General features: G+C 40.4%; 1 protein-coding gene across 4 annotated transcripts in view; it reads right to left on the bottom strand.

Moving 5' to 3' along the window:
• The window catches only part of WAC (WW domain containing adaptor with coiled-coil), a 58,069-nt gene that overhangs the window by 13,376 nt on the left and 28,716 nt on the right, over positions 1 to 15,977 (bottom strand). For 3 of the 4 annotated variants that reach the window (XM_042043678.1, XM_042043679.1, XM_042043680.1), the window contains exons 8-10: positions 4,865 to 5,110; positions 2,791 to 2,913; positions 1,663 to 1,811 (exon numbers count right to left, since the gene is read on the bottom strand). In XM_042043678.1, coding sequence (XP_041899612.1) covers positions 1,663 to 1,811; positions 2,791 to 2,913; positions 4,865 to 5,110 — 518 coding nt within the window. The remainder of the gene's footprint in view (positions 1 to 1,662; positions 1,812 to 2,790; positions 2,914 to 4,864; positions 5,111 to 15,977) is intronic. The other variant, XM_042043681.1, reaches the window with a different exon arrangement.

Below are 15,977 nucleotides of genomic sequence, written 5' to 3'. Positions count from 1 at the left end.
CACAGCAATTTTGCAGAAATTCAGAAGAGTTTCTGATCACACAATACAGGCACAGCTAAAAGGCAAAACGTGACACCCAGGCTCCTGGAGTCTGTGACCCCCAAGCTGCCACATGCACACAGCACACCTGCAGGCAGTCACATCAGTTTAAGTCTGAAAGCAGTACTGACATATTCAAGTGGTCCTAACCAACAGCACTGTGCCAATGGCACTACACTAGTCCCACAGCCAGCCCAAATATCTGTGCATCTGGCACTGAGCTCTGCTTGCACAGGGCCAGTTCAGCTTTGTCTGCCCTAAGCCCATGGGCCTGTACTCTAAAACCAAGTGTGTCCTGGCACAGCACCACATCTTCATTAGGCATCATTTACCTCAAACTCTGCAACTGGACAAGCTTGCCTGAGTGACATATCTGACGGGCTACTAAACAGACATGCTCACACTGGAGCTATTACCACCTAAGTTCCCATCTCGCAGAATTGAGTTACACACATACGAGAACTATCAAGACAGTTCTTTCCCTACTGAACTGGCAAAGTATCTGCTGCAGGACCAAAATTTATTACTCTGGGACTAACTAACAATCTCTGGGTTGTAGAGACCAGAACAGATCTACTTCCAGTTATTGACAGTAAACAACTTAAGAAGATTCTTTTTCATATCTCAGGATTTGGAAGTGCCAAATACCTGAACACTGCTGTCTGATAATTTCATTACTTATCACCTAGCTATGGGATGTGAACACACAGATTCAGGATGTAATCCAGGAGCAGAAACCAAGGTACCAACCAGTACTGGTACACACATGAAGCTTTTGCAATTCATTGTATCGTTGTCCATCACAAGTAACTGGGAAAATCACTTGGTTTTCTTTGTACCCATGAAAACAGATGAAAGAAAATGAGGCATTTTGACTATGATGACAAATGCAATATGTTCTCCTGAAGATAAAAGTATTCCTCAAAGGCCTTCAAGGCATATGAGGTTCACTTGTGAGCAGAAAATTGAGAAAAAGACATCTTAGCTAAGCAGGGGTGGTGATAGAGAACACAGATTTTAGAAAGGTGGGGATGTCTCACCCCAAAGTCTAGAGTCATGCTTCTTAGGAAGAACCTCAGGAGCTTATAGGTTAGCTTCAATTTACATTTCCTAGTCACTGATCCACTGAAGGAATTCGGAATCAATAGGGGTCGGGGGGCAGGAAGGGAAAGGGACATTATGGTATTGATCTGTAAACACCTAGCACACTTCCAAACCAAATCTGAGACTACATCCAGTTAATTGCCCCAAGAAGCTCTCTCCTATTCTAAACATTTTTTATTGGGTAGGTCTAGGGAATTGTATCAGCTGTTGCCTTTGAAGTATGATTTTGTTTCTATTTAAATACGCTAAAATACTGATGCCTTGGTAATATCTCCAGACAGCATCTGAAGCCAGCATAAGAATTTCTTCAAGAAAAGTAAACTAGATTTCATGCTGGAGCTGCACTGCCAAAATACAGTCAAGTAGCTGTTTCCAGTTGTTTGTTTCTATTGGGAAAGATAACATATATATTTTATCATCCTATATACAACTGCTAGCACATGGATATATAGGAGCAATACTTAATATTACGTATAATGGTTTCTTACTACAATATGGCATAAATCAAAAGGAGCTTACCTTCTGCTGGGATGATACTGGTGGCGTAGTCATCAAAGGTTTAAGTGGAACAGTGTTAGTCTGCGGCGTGCTTATCCTTGGAGACACATATGATCTTGGCGATGAGGCATCAGATGTTAAAGACATTGGAGACTGATTAGATGGCTGAGCTGTAAAGGAAAAAAAAATTGCTTTTAATAAAACTATGTCCTATCTTAAATGTGAATTAGACTTTCTTTTGGTACTTTGGAGTATGCTATGTTAGATGATATACAAACATGTTCACTGTGAACAACTAGAACAATCAAACGTTCAACAACAATGCTAGTTAAGGAATTCTATCTTCCCCAAACTCCCCAGTTCTAAAACTTCAGGAGAGGGAGAAAGAGAAGAAGCTATTAGGAAATGCTTTTAACACACGAAGAGACTGAATCATTTCCAACTCCTATTTTAGAGCACTCAACTTGATTTAACCAAAAGAATGTCTGAATAGTTTATTTAGAAAGCTATTCACCCATTCTAGGTGTATACCAACAGTTCCCCACCCATGGTTAAAAATTAGAATTAGTACTGCTTACCTACTCAGTAAGATGACTGCATTTATTGTTTTAAGTTTCTAAACTTTGAAACTTAAGTTTTATTATTAAGTTATAAGCCAGAACATACTGAAAATACCTGGAAGAGTATCTTGCCCAGAAGATGAAAAAAAAAAAAATCTCCCACCAGACAGAGCAAACTTTCTTTTAAGAATTTAAAGCCTCCCCCAAGAGTCACAGTAACACAGTACTACAAGATGGGTGTTAAAGCAAGGAAGAGTTGTGTTTTATACTGAACATTAAGTAACACCTATTCAGGTCCAGAATAAATTGAGAGGGTCTCACAGAGGTTTCACATTACTCATAGAGAATTAGCTAACATACAAAGAAAATCCCAAAAGGTGAGACAGAGAAGCATATTTACTTAGTTGTGTGTCAGGTGCCTGCTCCTCAGTAACAATTTTTTATCCTATCTTCAGAAAAAAGTCATTCAACATTCTCCACACTGCGTGGCCAAAGACGCGACAACAGAGATTCTACAACTTTCAACTGTATCAGCCTTTTTAAAACACTGCTAACAAATTGATGTAAGTGAAAAAAAGACTCTGAATACCTTGCGTAGACAGTTGTGCAGCTTGAGAAATTAGGGAGGTGATATTGAAAGCAGATGGTCCAGCAGTAAGAATTTTATGGAGTATAGACTGCAGAGAGGCTTGTGTCACAGCTGCTGTTAGAACTGAAAACAAACATTCCGTTTTACTGACAATTCTAGAACACCACTTTAAACTGTTCCAACTGGCTAATTACATTTAAGCTACATTTTCTTTCAGATTTATTTCCCATATCTACCGTGACCGATGATTCACCTGAACTGTTTTTCAGTTACTTGATTTCAAGTTGACTTGGAATGTCTAGCAAGTCCTTTATTTAGTAGCTTTAACTTTGCAACATACACTTAGAAAAAATTATTTTAAAAAATAACTTTAACTCTTCAGCTTGACCTTATGAATCAGGAATAATTCTTCTAAACATCAACAGAAAATTTGTTCAATTTGCTACTGTAGTAAGTAGAATGCGTGTGAAGTTTTTTTACACTACAATTTTTTTAAAAAAAGCAAAAAGCAGAATCACTTAACTCACTAAAAGAGATGGGGGGCAGACTTCCTGTTCAAGACAAAAAAAAAAAAATCTTTCAAGTTAAAAATCTGCATTTCTTCTTACTAATAAAAAAACCCCGTATCTGTTCTGGGTTTAACTGTCCCATGTCATCCCCCCAGTAAAAAAAAAAAAAAAAAACAATCACTTTTAACCACTTTAAAACTGCATAATGCAGGAACAGTATCTTTCAGTATGAGATGATGAGACTCTGAACTATGAGCTTCTGAACCAACCTTTCCAAAAACGTCTGCAGGCTCTGTGGGATACTTCCTGAACATACATGCCACTCCTGAAAAAACTGACTCACCAGCACAAGCACAGAGTAACTCTGAATCACATGCACAGTAAGGGCAGCCCTGCTGTGCAAGGTGAAGTCACTCTGCCCATGGGGACACAGCCAGGCAGGCCCTCATGCCATCAGACAATTCTGAACACTCTTGTTTCAAGACATACACAGCTGCTGCTCAGATATGGCAACAGAAAACTACTAGAAATTTCACCGGGCAGCTTTTTAATAAAATACAATTGGAGTTGACTGGACCTTTCATATTTCAACACAAACAACCATAACACTCCTTTCTTCAGCCCAACCTAGCGCACTACAGTTTTAAAGGCTTCTCCCTGCACAGGAAAAAGAAACCAGTGACCTACTCACCTATTAGTACTGAACGAAGATAGCATATTTGCTGATTAAAAGGAAGCAATTGACATCTTTTTCTGATAAATAATTGCAAGGTACAGAATATTTTGTACATATTTTCACTTACTTGATTAGCACTTTCAAAAAGTTAAAGATAATTAAGTCTCAGCACTACATGTAAATGTTTTACTTCCTATTGAAATCAGTGATCTGTACACAAGAAGCAAACAAAAACTCCTACACCACTTTATCAATAACTTGCCACGTGCAGACACATTAGATAAAACTGCATTCAAAATGCATCAGCTCTACCCATTCTTGCAGCAAAAGGCACTATAGGTAGGTGATAACTCACTTCTAACAAACTAAGCCTATGTGACAAAAATGGAAGGGACACACTGATTACATGTACAAAATTTAACTGGCTAGCAAACTTACTGACATGCCACCTTTATTCAGAGAGGCTAACTTGTTACGCTAAAGAAAAAAGTTGTTAGGCAACAAGATTTAAGAATCCCTAGAAGTTTCAGTATTTGCAAACACACGTTAATAGAACAGCAGCACAAACTACAGAAAACAAAGAACAGTGCACGAAACAAAAGAACAAAGAGCTCTAACGAAATTTTGTGCAACAGACAAATGCTGATACAGCGATTAAGTCACCAGTCTCAAACAGATTGCTCATGTACGTCAACATTTATTAATTTGAAAACTTTAAATGTTGAGAAGGTTTAACAGAAAAAAAACCCCACAAAAATCCCCACATTACCTAGGGATTCATTTATTCACTTCTCATTTAAAATAAGGCTTTCATTTAGTACAGCCTGGTATCCAATAATATACTAACGTACGTAAATGCCAGACTACATGAACTTCAAAGAATCCTTACCTTCATTGATTTTGGATATATCTACGCTAGAATTATTAAGCTGCAAGGTGGCTTGCAGAGCAGGCAGCAGCTGTCGAAGGAGATTTGGGTCCTGAAGTAATGGAGGAATTGGTGATTGTGGGACAGGTGAAACAGGAACTGTAGGAGCAGATGAAGCAGGCGCAGAAGTTGGATTCAGTCCAGAAGCAGAAGATGTAGAAGGAGTTGTGCAAGAATGGGATACAGACTTGTCCACAGATGCAGACTCTGAACAGAAGACAGAAAGTGTTTTTCATTTCCCCCAATATAACCTGACAACTCACTAGTACAATACTCATATTAAATTCAGAAGATCAAATGCCTAACTATCATTTTTAAGAAAAAACCACACAACATTAATAGAACAAAAATTGAAGACAGCTGATTTCTAATGCAATTTACGCTATTGAACCTAATATTTATCAGGACCACCACACACACGCAACTATTCCACTTCAAGATACTGGATTAAAAGCAGACAGTATTAAAAACGGGACATTTTTTTCCTTAGCTTTTACAACAAATGTGGGCCAAAAATTCCTTACTGATCTTTTCTTTTACTGTGCCTGTACTCATATTCTGTATTTTTACTTATGATTCCAATCTTTCTTTGGAAAATATACTAGGAACAAAGACCTTACAGCCCATGGATTTCACGTATAGGCTACTGTATCAAATTTGAGGGGAGGGTAAAAGCCATGCTTCATTTATGAAGAGACCAATACAAGAAGCCACAAAATTTAAGTCTATCATACAAAATCCAGCTACATTGCTGAGAATTTAGAAAGGATAATGAGCTGTACTAGAAATGTAAAAACAGTCCTACTAACATCCCCACAGCAGAGTGGAAAAACATCTAAAAATTTATCTGCCCATAACTGATTTTTAACTTGTCAACTTCTCCTGAAGCATTAAGACCCATATCCTTTATTTTATTAATACCATTTTAGGAAATATTACCATTTATTATCCACAGAAATACATAGTACTTAAATTCAGTTACACTGTATGGCAATTTGTTCTGATTAATATGAGTTATTTAATTAATTTTAAATTTGACTTTCACTTAACAGAAAGTTGCTCCTCCATTCCAATACTGTGAGAAATCTCTGAAATGAAAGTATTCCAACTTACTACACGTGTACCATCAGTCACTTCAAATATCCTTCCTTTAAGAAACCTGGACCATTATATTTCAATCGTAGCTCCCCCTTCTCTCATCCTCGTTAAACCCTCAAGAGACCCCTGCCCCCAAATTCAGTCAAGATTAACACCTCTATAGCACCAAAGAAGTTGGATGCAGAGCATAAAGCTATGGATCCAAGATCTCATGCAGGATGTTTGCCCATAGTAATGAAGACCTGGATTTTAAACCCACCTCAAACCAGGCAGAGGTCAACCTCGGTATTCTACATGTCAGGCAAAAATCTAAATGAATTGGGAAAACAGGATGGGAAGTTCTTTTACTTTAAGGGTGTGCTTTGTTTTTTTCTTTGAAGAGATGGTCAAAGTAAGATGATGCTGACTTTATTAGTAAAGAAGTGGAAAGGTCTTATTTTGTCTTACTACGTAAGAATAAACTGTTACAGAATTTCTAACAGCTTTTGTATTCCAATAACCTTAATTGCAACTTCCATGACTAATTTGGAGAAGAACCCTAAAAAATAAAAATAAAAAATTATGGAAGTGAGTAACGATGTGTAAATCTTTTCACTGAGGTTTCTAATCTTACTGGGAAAAGGATTTCTGCTTCCCTGCTGCTACAGTATAAATAGCTTATAAAGGTCACAAGCACTCCAGAAAACTTCTTCCCGTCAAGTAGCAGAGAAATCTGAACCAGAAAAAAAGTGCTGAAGAATCCAAATTTGAAAGCTTGCCAGAATGCAAAGACATATTTCGGAGTTTCAGGTGAACTTCTGAAAAAGATGTGGCCTTATCTAGTTACAGTCTCCTCAGGGTTGGTTGCAATGTATCTGTGAAGGGACATGGTCATTTGGCTAGGACTTTTCGTAAGAACAATTTAAAAAGGGACAAAAAGGGTTACAAAGATTGAAGATAGAGAAAAAAAGAAAAACCAGTTACAAAACTTCTGCATGGTTTTCAGTAACATGTGAACTAGGACAGCTGATTAGGTATTAGCTCCTATTAGAACAGTCAGTCATTAGTAAAAGTTTTTATTATAAAATACTGCATAAAAAATCATATGTTATTGTGTTCAAAGTAAACATTAAGACAACTGCAGGTCAAGACATCTAACAAACAAGAATCTTACCATACTAAACAAAAAACATGTGAAGTTTAAATTGAATTTGGATCTGTCATAGTCCAAATAAGATCAAGATACACTGGCAGACAAAAGCAAGAGAAATAAGCACAATGGGACACGTTAGTGCTCATGTGTACAAGCCTGCTACCCCCTACAGTTTTGAGAACCTTACCAGAAAAACAACCATTAAAAAACCCCCACACAACAAAACACCCTTATTTAAAAAAAAAAAAAAAGAGCAACTGCCAGCACTGATTTCAAAACATATTTAATGGATCCAGACTTGGATACAGTTAAATATGAAGTTATTTTAAGTAAAGAAGCAACTCACTACTGTATTATTTATTCATGTAAGCAAATACCTGACCCTCAAACCACACCACTATACCAAACAGCTGGAAGTGCTTTTCACCCATGCTGCAGCTCTGAACAGAAAACACTGAATCAAAGGCAAACTCAAGCTAACAATGCAGTTAAAATAAACCTTATACCCACCCAGTCCTGGGTATTCACTTATTTCTTTTATAACAGAACTCAAAACATGGCACTCAAAACCACTGAATTCCATGAGGTCTGTAAAACTACTTTAGTTTGAGTTTTTATGCTACAAAATGCACACTGAATTACATCGACACAATACAGCTGAGTTACTTCTTTCAGACAGTATGGAGACACTATTTCATAGCTGTATTATTGCAGGTATTTTAAGTGTGTGTTAAAATGTATCTGTGAAAGGTATGTTTGTACAATCACCCAATTAAACCTAGAGAAAGGATACAAAGCAAGGATAGTGCCTAATGCTAACACTCCAATCTTCTGAGATGCTGAACAACTCAAAACCAAAACACTAAATGTTATAAAAGAATACATCTCTACGACCATGACTACCTACACGTACCTCACATTAGAACTCTTGTTTAACATCATAGAGGACGCAGAGTAAAATGACTGTTCAGAGCATCACTGCATTACACGAATTATCTAATTTATTATTACTGAAATACAAACCATAAACCTGTTTCTGCCCCAAAAACCGCCTGTAAAAATATTGGTAGAAATTCCAGTATTTCTTGTTTATATTAAATAGCTGCGCTGGTTCTGACCAAGATAGGGTTGATTTTTGGAGTAGCCAGAAGGGCTGGTTATTCTATACCACTGCACTTCACTGCCAGGGGCACGGGGAAGGGAGCTGTTTTTCAGTCAGAGTAGCATGGTACTGGTTCACATACTGCAGGTTCTCACATGGTGAGCTTTTTCTGTGTGTATGAATTGTCTGTCTAGTACACCCTTTTATTAATATTGTTGCTGCTACTGTTGATTTCTCATTTCATTGCTGTTTCCAGTAAATTTTTCGTATCTCTACCTATAATCTTTTCCTTTTGTGCCTCCAATTCTCCTCTCCAGCCTGTCACAGGGGAGAGGGAGGGAGCAGTGAATGAACAGTGCATGGTTTGGAGTGTTTCAGCAGGAACACTAAACTGGGGAACACCGATCATAAACCTCAAAAGCCTTATATGGCACTCAATGAGGTACAAAGGGTTGAGATAATCAGATCTGACCAGAGCGGTGGGAAACCAATTTAAGCATTTGCTGTACTAGGCAGGGAGTCAATGGTCACAAAGTTGCTCGGTCTGTTCACAGGGTTGTGGCACCTAACCCTGTATATATATTCCTGTGTATGCCCTGTGTGCCCACCATGGTGTTCTTTTTCAGAGCAGGGAAAGAGAGGGATCAGGATTGCTGCGTTGTTGTACTGTGGGAGACCAGTTTATGACATAACATCCTGAAGGGCAATGAGGGTAATTTGGGATGTGTGTTCAGTAATGCTCTTTTACCCTTCCCTTGGGGTCTACCTTTGGGAGCCCATTAAATTGTACCTAGTCTGTGGGGCAACAGGGACAGATGATTTTCCCCAGCTTTTTATGCCCTTTGCCTCTTTCAGGCCTGTTAAAATAGCTTTTGAGAATTTCGGATTTCCTCTGGTTGTTAAGAAAAGCATGGTCTCGTTGCTAGGTCTCCTTAGTACAGTCTATACCACGTTTACAGTCAGCGTGGCCCACGCCACATTTAGTAGTCAGGAGAGAGATTTCTAGGAAGGTCTGTCCTGTGGGTCGATTGTCATGAATTGCATGAAATGTGGGAGAAAATGGGCAAGTTTGGGAGGAAATTCTCTGCTTCAATGGTTTGGAAGTTCATCCCTGAACAACTACAGGACCTTGATAAAGAACAGAGTATTTTCCAAGGAGAATGCTGTGGCAACTCCAGAGAGGAGCAAATTATTGCAGTGTTGGGCTCTGGCTACTCTTTAGCAGGCATAGTTCAATAGTAGACAGTCCCTCAGGGAGAAGAGGAAGAATACAGACCAACAGGCACTGAGACCACTCAAACAGCAGCTGAACCAGTGGAAGAACCCAAGCCAGTAGCAGTCACCCCTATACAGAAGAAGAAATCCAAGATCAAATCAGTTCACTTAGTGAGGGGTGAAGAGGAAGTAGAACCCTCACAACAGCAGGGAGAGGAAGGGCCAAAGATAATCACCCAATCCCTATCCCCGAGTGAGCTGTGAGATACGCAGAAAGATTTCAGCTGCCAGTGGAATGAGACTGGTGACCTGGCTGCTCCAGTGCTGGGGTATCATGGCCCATGATATGAAACCAGATGGTAGTGAAGCCAAGCAACTGGGATCCCTGTCCTGGGACATGGGCATTGACAAAGGGTTTGGGAAGAAGACAAACTGTCAGCCTCTGGAGAAGACTCCTGTCATGCAGGAGGGAAGATAACTATCTCAAGGACAATCTAGTAGTGCACCCCAGTAAGTAGAATGCCATGGAAAAAAGGTATCCAGTACCTGAATCAGATGTGCTGGAAGCAATCTACAGAGATTCAAATAACAAGCAGTCTCCTGTAGATTCAGATCAGGTCCAGTGTACACAATCCGTGTGGCAGAAATTTGTACAGAGCGTGCCACTGTCATATGCCAACTCACTGGCATTAATGTTAATGAAAGGAAGAGAACAAACAGTGCTTCGTGTGACTACCCAGCTCCAGCACTATGAAGACCATCTTGACCCACACCTCGGCTGTAGAGGTTGTCCAAGACTGTGGACAGACTTGAAAAAGTCAGAGAGGAAATGCCCCACGCCCTGCCAGTACGGACCAGAGTCTCTGCTACTGGGAGCAAGCAACCCCCTGCTCAAGAGAGAAGATACACACGACAAAGTAACCTGTGTTTTTCCTCTGAGCAAGAGAGAGAACATGAGGAAGTGGGGTGAAAACTCCACCTCTGCCCTAGCAGTACAGGTATGTGAGCTGAACAGAATAACAACCGCCACAGGAACTTCTTCAAGGACAAATGCCACTCCAGTTTTCAGTGGGCAAGTCCTCAGATAGAAAAGCTGATGTTACTTCTAATCCTCTAGAAGGGACCTCCAGTTCATATTTACAAGGAGTGAGCAATGAGAACTATGACCAGCACTAAAGGGGCCCTGCCCCCAACCAGATGGGGGAAAGGGACAATCAGATCTATTGGACTCTGTGGATCCAATGGCCTGGCACATCAGACCCACAAGAGTATAAGGCTTTAGCTGACACCAGCACACAATGTACCCTGATGCCATCAAGATATGTAGGGGCAGAATCCATCTGTATTGCTGGGGTGACAGGAGGATCCCAAAAGCTGACTGTACTGGAAGCTGAAGTGAATCAGCTGGAATCTGGAATAAATGGCAAAACTACCCCATTGCGACTGACCCAGAAGCACCATGCATCCTTGGCACAGATTACTTCTGCAGAGGGTATTTCAAGGACCCAAAAGGGCATTGTGGGCATTTGGGATAGGTGCTCTAGAGACAGAGGAAATTAGACAGCTGAATACCTTGCCTGGTCTGTCAGAGGACCATTCTGTTCTGGGATTGCTGAGAGCTGAAGAACAACAGGTACCAATTGCTACCACAACAGTCACTGTTGACAATACCACACCAACTGGGACTCTGTGACCCCCATCCATGAGATGATCTGTGAACTGGAGAGCCAGGGAATGTCAGCAAGACAACACTTTAATAGCCCACACAGCCAGTGTTTAAGTCCAATGGAGAGTGGAGATTGACAGGGGACTGTTGTGGCCTGAATGAAGTCACGCCATCACTGAGTGCTGCTGTGCCAGACATGCTTGAACTTCAGTGTGAACTGGAGTCCAAGGCAGGGAAGTGGTGCCGCCATTGACACTGCCAATACATTTTCTTCCATTCCTTTGGCAGGAGAATGCAGGCCACAGTTTGCTTTTACCTGAGGAGTGTGAAGTATACTTGGAACCGACTGTCCCAAGGGAGCAAACACAGCTCCACTGTTTGCCATGGACTGATCCACAGTGCACTGGAAAAGGGTGAGGCTCCAGAACTCCTGCAGTATATTGATGACATCATTATGTGGGGGAACACAGCAGAGGAAGTTTTTGAGAAAGGGAGAAGATAATCCAAATCCTCCAGAAGGCCAATTCTGCCATAAAGCAAAGTAAGGTCAAGGGACCTGTCCAGGAAATTCAGTTTTTAGGAGTAAAATGGAAAGACGGACATGATCAAAGTCCAATGGCTGTGGTCAACAAAATAGCAGCTATGTCCCCACCAGTGAGCAAAGAGGAAGCACAAGCTTTTCCAGGTGCTGTGGGTTTTTGGAGAATGCATATTCCAGATTACAGTCAGATTGTCAGGCCACTCTATCGTGTAACATGGAAGAACAATCTGAAGCAGGATTCCGAACAACAAGCTTTTGAACAAAATAAAACAGGATCATGCAGTAGCACTTGGGCCAGTCAACACAGAACAAGATGTGAAAAATGTGCTCCACACTGCAGTCAGGGAGAATGGTCCTTCCTGAAGTCTCTGGTAAGAAGTACCTGGGGAGACTCAAGGACAACCCCTGGAGTTCCAGAGTAGGGATACAAAAGATCCAAGGCCTGCTACATCCCAACCGAAAAAAAGATACTGGCAACTTATGAAGGGCTTCAAGCTGCTTCAGAAGTGACTGGCACCAAAGTACAGCTACTCCTGGCATCCTGACTGCTACTGCTGGGCTGGATGTGCAAGGGGGAAGCCCCTTCCACACATGATGCCAGTGATGCTATGTGGAGCAAGTGGGTCATGTTGGTAACACAGCAAATTAAAACAGGAAACCCCAATCGCCCTTGGATCTTGGAATTCATCACAAACTGGCCCAAAGGTGAAAATTTTGAACTATCATCATCAGAAGGGCAAGAAATGGTGACATGTACTGAGGAGACCACACCATATAATCAGCTACAAGAAAATGAAAAGTGATAGTCTCTTCACTGATGGTTCCTGCTGTATTGAAGGGACACATCAAATATGGAAAGCTGTTGTATTGAGTCCCGTGAGGCAAGCCACAAAAGCTATTGAGGGATAAGGTGGATCAAGTCAGGTTGTACAGATGAAAGCCATCCAGCTGGCTTTAGATATCACTGAATGAGACAAAATGGCCAACACTTTACTTCTACAATGAGTCATGGACGGTAACAAATGCTCTGTGGCGGTGGCTGGACTGATGGAAAAAGACCAATTGGCAGCGCAGAGGGAGAACCATCTGGGCTGTTGTATTATGGCAAGATATCACTACTGGGGTAGAGAAGTTGACTGCTAAAGTCTGTCATGCAGATGCTCTCTGTACCCAAGAGTTGGGCTACTGAAGCATGAATTATTTCTGGCTCAGTGGGCTCATGATGCCTCACATCATCAGGAAAGAGATGCAACATACTGATGGGCTCACGACTGAGGGGTGGATTTAACCCCAGACAGTATCTTACAGGTTACTCACAACTGTGAAACATGCACTGCAACCACACAGACCAAGCAGGTAAAGCCCCTGTTGTACAGTGGATGATGGTCAAAAGTAAGTACAGGAAAGCCTGGCTGATTGATTATACCATGGTTCCACAAACCTGCCACGGGCAAGCTCTACATGCTTACAATGACGGGAACAACCACTGGATGCCTGGAGACATACCCTGTGCCTCATGCCACTGCCCAGAACACCACCTTGGGACATGGCACTCCGAAAGAATTGAATCAGACAATAGGACTTATTTCAAAAACAGCCTCATAGACACCCGGGCCACAGTACTGAGTGGGTGTATCATACTCCCTGTCATGCACCAGCTGCTGGGAAAATTGAACTGTACAACAGACTGCTAAAAACCACATTGAAAGCAATGAGTGGTAGGACCATCAAACATTGGGAGATGCATTTAGCAAAGGCCACCTAGTTAGCTAACACCAGAGGCTCTACCAAGTGAGCTGGTCCTGTCCAGACAGAACCTCCATATACCACAGAAGGGGATTAAGTCCCCGTGGCGCATATGAAGAATGTGTTAGGGAAGACAGTTTGGATTAGTCCTTCCTCAAGCAAAGGCAAAAGCCATCCATAGGGTAGGCAAACCCATCCATGTTTTTGCTCAAGGACCTGGCGCACTTAGTCGGCAATGCAGAGGGATGGGGAAACACTATGTGTACCTCAATGGGATTTGATTTTTACGTGAGAGCAGTCTGTAATACCGAATTTTTAAACACTGGCTGTTGAATGACACTGTCACTGTATGCTGTAACTACCATGGACAATGAGTATGGACTGCTTCAGACACACCAATCATGAGCTCCCGATACAGCTTGCAATTAGGCGGGAGCACACCAGTTGGAAGGTGTAGGATCTGGGCATGATGTAAGATGGTACAGAATAAAGGGTGGGTAACATCCTGGTTCTGCTCAGACAGGGTTAATTTCTGCAGCAGCCAGGAGAAGCAGTTATTTTGTACCACCTCACTTCACTGCCAGGGTTGGGGAAGGGAGTCTTTCTCCAGTGGGGGAAGATGGCAGTAGTTCCCATAATGTGGTCACCCCACGTCGTGAGCTTTTGTTTGCATGTGAATTGTTCCTCTCTCTTTCACACCCTTCTAATAATATTGTTGCTTTTACTGTTCCATTTCTTATTTCACTGCTGTTTCCAATAAATTGTTCTTATCTCAGCCCATAATCTTTACCTCTTCTCCACAGAGGGAAACTCCTTTGTGATGGAAACACACATGCTAAAAATACAGGCTACAAATTAGTTGTATATAATCACAACCTTCTTTACCTTAATTTAAACCCATCTATCTTACTTCATGGCTCACAGACAGGATATTAAATCCTAGAAATACTGCCAATAAAACAAAGCCTCCAAACATCTCTTTTTGTATAATGTAATTACAAAGGTTAAAACCTGGTTTAATTTATGATGCTATACAGAGCCTGCAAGTTTTGCCTTTTGAAGTTAATATAACTAGTCAGAACGCCTCATGATGAAATATTTGTCTGACAAAAACCCTCAGATATCCCTCAGTGGGATGTGTGCATTTCCCCCGCTTTTTCCACAAATAGAAGCAAAAACTCCTCACTCCCTTCTTTTCCTCCCTAATTCCCTTTCTCTGATCTGCTTTGAGAGACTGTTACACTGTTTATGTTGCCACAGAATTAAGTTTACTTTCCAACATCTAAACAACGATTTTCTAGTTTGAGTTTTTAAAAATGCTTATTAATAATACAATCCTGTAGTTCTTAAGTGCACTTGAAGCCCTCAAACATCATGAAACACAGTCAAGATGAACACAGCATGCTGAGAAAAGTTAAATATCTCAACAAATTTAAATTCTGTAGTTTTGCAGCTCTGATCCACTGGTCCCTACATCTGTGTCAACATCAATTCATGTTCCTTAACAAGCAACCTACACTATTATTGCAAAATAAGGATTTGGATTACATGGCAGTCATTCATAAACCTAATCTGAATCATTAGGCATCAGACTAATTTTGAAATGACAACTGGAAGTTTACCAACAGAAAATAAAATTAGTCCATGTCTTATAAAAAAATTTTCATAACAGCTTAAGACTTTTCCAGGCCTTGCAGCACAGACTGTGGCTGAAGAAGTGCAACATGACAAGTCTGCAGCCTCTTCACTGTCAACATCAATGTCGAAACAAATACTATGCAAATGACTCTTTAACCTCACCTAAAACTTCAGCTTTTATCATGAAAGTCCCAAGGAAAGCTTTTCAAATAAAAAACAAAGATAGAACATAGCGTGCTGCAATCTCTCCAAGCTTTAAGAACTTCATTAAATAAAATTTGTTTTATCTCTTCCTCCGAATAACTAAAAAAAGAAGAAAATAATTCTTAAAATTACTTGTTGTGATTTTAAAAATATGACCTTGCAGCAATTTTTCCATTATAAGCTATGCACAATAAAGTCTCAATATATGGAGCTTTTAAAATGCTTCTAGAAAGATCCATTCACTTTGTTGCAATAACGTGAAAATACAGTATGCTTTCTGATAATTATGCAAACTAGTTTATCAGATGCAACCTACATACAAAACCATATTATAGAACAACTACAAAACAACTTTCTGGACCATCAACTTTAATCACATGGAAAAAAAAAGACCAAGAAACAAAGCCATCCAAAACAAAAAAAAAAAGGAGGAAAACAAAGTAATCTCATGGCAAAAAGAAACACCATTAGATGTGGAGATTAACTTAATGGGAAGATCTATTAATTGGTTTAACATTAAAATGGAGCAGGAAAAAACCTTTTTATAATGAAAATAATTTTTGAAGGCCATAATGATTAGGGAAGAGCTTTCTATTCATAACCTTCTCTGCTGGAGTGTGACCCACAAGCACATTTTTTGGACAAAAAGGAAAGAAATCCAAGTTATCAGTCAGGATTTCACATTACAAGGTGCACATTTGTTCTAAGTTTTGCTAAGAGGTTTGTTAAGTT

Source organism: Corvus kubaryi, unplaced genomic scaffold (assembly GCF_017639235.1).
Source record: "Corvus kubaryi isolate FWS band 111438036 unplaced genomic scaffold, C.kubaryi_AGA036_p1.0 37398, whole genome shotgun sequence".
In the NCBI taxonomy this organism is placed as follows: Eukaryota; Metazoa; Chordata; class Aves; order Passeriformes; family Corvidae; genus Corvus; species Corvus kubaryi.
The sequence above is the reverse complement of the archived record's forward strand: the minus strand, read 5'-3'. Positions and strand labels throughout refer to the sequence as shown.